The 3,349-nt window shown below is 42.2% G+C and overlaps 1 protein-coding gene across 1 annotated transcript in view; it reads right to left on the bottom strand.

The window, feature by feature from the left end:
- drp2 (dystrophin related protein 2) overlaps positions 1-3,349 on the bottom strand; it is a 69,676-nt gene that overhangs the window by 8,116 nt on the left and 58,211 nt on the right. The window contains 1 exon segment of the mRNA XM_035669273.1: positions 915-1,061. Coding sequence (XP_035525166.1) covers positions 915-1,061 — 147 coding nt within the window.

The following is a 3,349-nucleotide window of genomic DNA, read 5'->3' as shown; positions in this document are numbered from 1 at the left end:
TGTCATAACAGGAGGCATATTTTGTACAAAAAAAATGAACTGGGTCAAGGTTTCAGACACCCAAAGGGCACAAGTCTGTGTGTGTGTGTGTATATACGTAGCTGCTGTATGTCACTGTGTTTGTGTGTGAAAAGGTCACAACCGAACGAAAAGACAACAGAAAATTATTCATATGAATAATTCGCATAAAGGTTGCCTCTGGTAACCAATTAAGAGTTTGAGGAAAATGAATTTGCTTCATTTATGGAAAATGCTTGATCCTCTAAGCTACTAGGACACAATACATTCACAATCACGCATTAACATCTAAACTAATGTGTGTCAGAGATGCTTTACACTTGTATCACACCACTTAATCCATAATCCATCCTGTCTCTTCTGCATGGCACCAACAAACTATCAAATGTTTCCATGTTATTGCGACATTATTTTATAGGCTTTACTGTCACATGGTATACACACAGAAAACATTTATTGTTTTCTTAAGGCTGTTCAATACAGATTTGAGGTGCTTGCAAGAAGAATTTCTACTTCTAATCCATAACTCTTTAAAAGGAAATAGTGTACATTTATTTGACAACTATAGTCACAATTGTGTGAAAGGTTTTACTCTCTGCAGAAGGTCTGCAAATGGCAGAAGGCCTCTACATGCCTTAACCTGAACCTTAATCTAAACCTCATTTAAATCTATAACCAAATAAATTCAACGCATTGCTCACTCAATGCTTACAAAAATAGCATGTTTTTCTGAGGTGATGGAATACTCTGATGTACAACAATATGTGCAGTCAATCAGACGTGGTTCAGGAGGATTTATTGTGTGTGAAAACAAACATACAATTATGACAACAAATCTAGAATAGAACCCAGCACCATGTCCTAAAAAACAATGTTTGTTTTTCCTGGATACAGACCTGTTCTCATTCTCCAGGCGGGCCAGGGTGCATTGGAGCTGCTCCTTGTCCTGGTGCTCCAGGTGGGCCAGCAGCATGTGCTGTCCGCAGGGTGAGTCATGGTCCAGGGCTGGGCTGGAGTGACGCAGGAGGTACTGATCTTCATCCCTGAGTCCCCCACACAGGAGACAGCACACTGAGCCACCAGCACACAGCCACCAGCAGCACGAAGCAGAGCCAAGGACGGCATGGGACAGCAGACAGGCCAAAGCAAAGCAAGGCAAGCAGGGGCGAGGAAATGTATTACAGGACGAGATGCAACGAAGACAAGACTGGACAGAGTGGGACGGGACACTATGACAAAGGCACTGTGCCATGTTCACAGTCCAAATATTACATTTTCTGTAACAAACTTGGCTTACCACAAAATTAAAAACACACTCACAAGGTGGATCTTAATATATTGCCCAAATAATAAACACTTTATTGACAATGGAACAGAAAAATTAATGTGCAAATCTATGATAGTAGACCTACAGCTGTAAAAACCACTAATGCATCTGTGAATGTTTGGCAATTATTTTAATGGAAAGACAGCTGTTTGTCTATTTAATGTAATGCTTTGGGCTATAAAGCAAACTACTTTATTGAGCCAACATTAAAAGCAAGTTATAGGCTTTGTATTCTAAAGCCAAACTCTACATCACAGAGGTATTTATAGGCCAAGTTCAAGCTGACTGTTTATGTCTAGAGATCCACTTTGTTGCAGCACACCTCTTTGACCGTCAGATCTGTTATTTAGGAGCTTAACCCTTAGATGCATTGGTGTGTCAACAATGAACCGGCTGATACCGGCAACATATTTCAGCATTTCATATTACAGGTATTCCTGAAAAATCTGCTATTATGCTCAAATGAACCTACTTCATAGCTAGCTTACATTAGCTTGCCAACATAATACTAGTCGTGGATGAAATGTTACCATAACGAAGTAGCTTAGCTAACTTAGTAGAGAGATAGACTCTAATGTTTGCAAGTTTAATAATGTTATTAAGCACATAAATATTACACACTTACAGTAACAGTGTGGTGTGGAACTCAAACAGTGATTTTGAATAGAACAATTTTTGGCGTCCATTGACCCATGCATCTAAGGGTTACCTGCTGACAATAAGCGGCAACAGTGAACTCAGAACAATGCATACAGCTGGAGGGTGAAGGCTGCACACACAGGCAGCATGGTTAAGAACAGTGAACAGTGTGATGCCAGCCAAACACCAGCTGGAGGCACAGATAGCACAGCAGCATGTAGAAAGCCATGCAGCAGGAAAAACAGAGAGGCACTGAAAGACAGACGGACGGGTTCGCAGAATAAGAACAAGATACAAGGGCACAAGAGCAGAAAACAGCAGCACTACACGTAAGAGGTAAAAGTGTCATGCATACAAACACACTCTCAGGCACAGAATTATAGGCACAGATGAAAATACTGCATGTACATGCACGGGTATACACAACACATTTTTGTGACTAAGCTCCATCCAAGCAACGCTCTAGGTACATGCACATGGCAACAAAGACACTGGGAGCAGGCTTGAGAGGCACAGGTGTCAGTGGTAAAAAGTGTTGCTCTGCTTGAAAAGTAGTGTAGCCTAAAACTAGCTTTTAATGTGGTGTCAATCACAGCCTTATCTCAAAGCACACACACACAGAAAAACACGTCTGAAAAGAAATGATGAGCACAGCCTATCCAAGCACACACACATCAGAAAAACAACGTCTGAAAGAAATCGATGGACACACTTCAACACAACACACAACACAACACACACACAACACGACACACACACACACACACACACACACACACACACAACACACACACAAACACACACACACACAAACACACACAGCACACACACACACACACACACACACACACACACACACACACAACACACACACAACACACACACACACAACACCAGGAGCCCCATAGAGTACTGCAAAACGCTAGCAAGGCCACTTGCCATGCAACCTTGACTTAAAAAAAAAAAGAGAACCATCTAAGAAAAGGAGGAAACAGTCGACAGTCGACATAGATGTCAACAAAATAAGATGTGGACACAAACAAATACATGATCTCAAACAACCCTAACCACTTCGTCCACCTGGCACTTTCTCAACTTTCCACAATGAGGACTCACCTTATTGGCTGCCTCATCCACATCAAACATCCCTCATTCCTCTCACTGCTGTAACCTCGCCACTTCGCCACCACTCAGCCAGCTTATACAAACACACACATGGCTCTCTCTCCTCAGCAGGGCTTTGTGTATCTACCCACAGCCAAAGGCTTCAATCACAGCAGGCATGTGCATGATGAAGGGGGAACCGTGTGAGACCTGCCTGCTGTGGGTCATTTTCATTATGTGGCGGATCATCTATGCAATTAC

Source organism: Morone saxatilis, unplaced genomic scaffold (genome assembly GCF_004916995.1).
Source record: "Morone saxatilis isolate NCDOM2014 unplaced genomic scaffold, NCSU_SB_2.0 Contig22, whole genome shotgun sequence".
In the NCBI taxonomy this organism is placed as follows: Eukaryota; Metazoa; Chordata; class Actinopteri; family Moronidae; genus Morone; species Morone saxatilis.
This window is presented reverse-complemented; position numbering and strand designations above follow the sequence as displayed.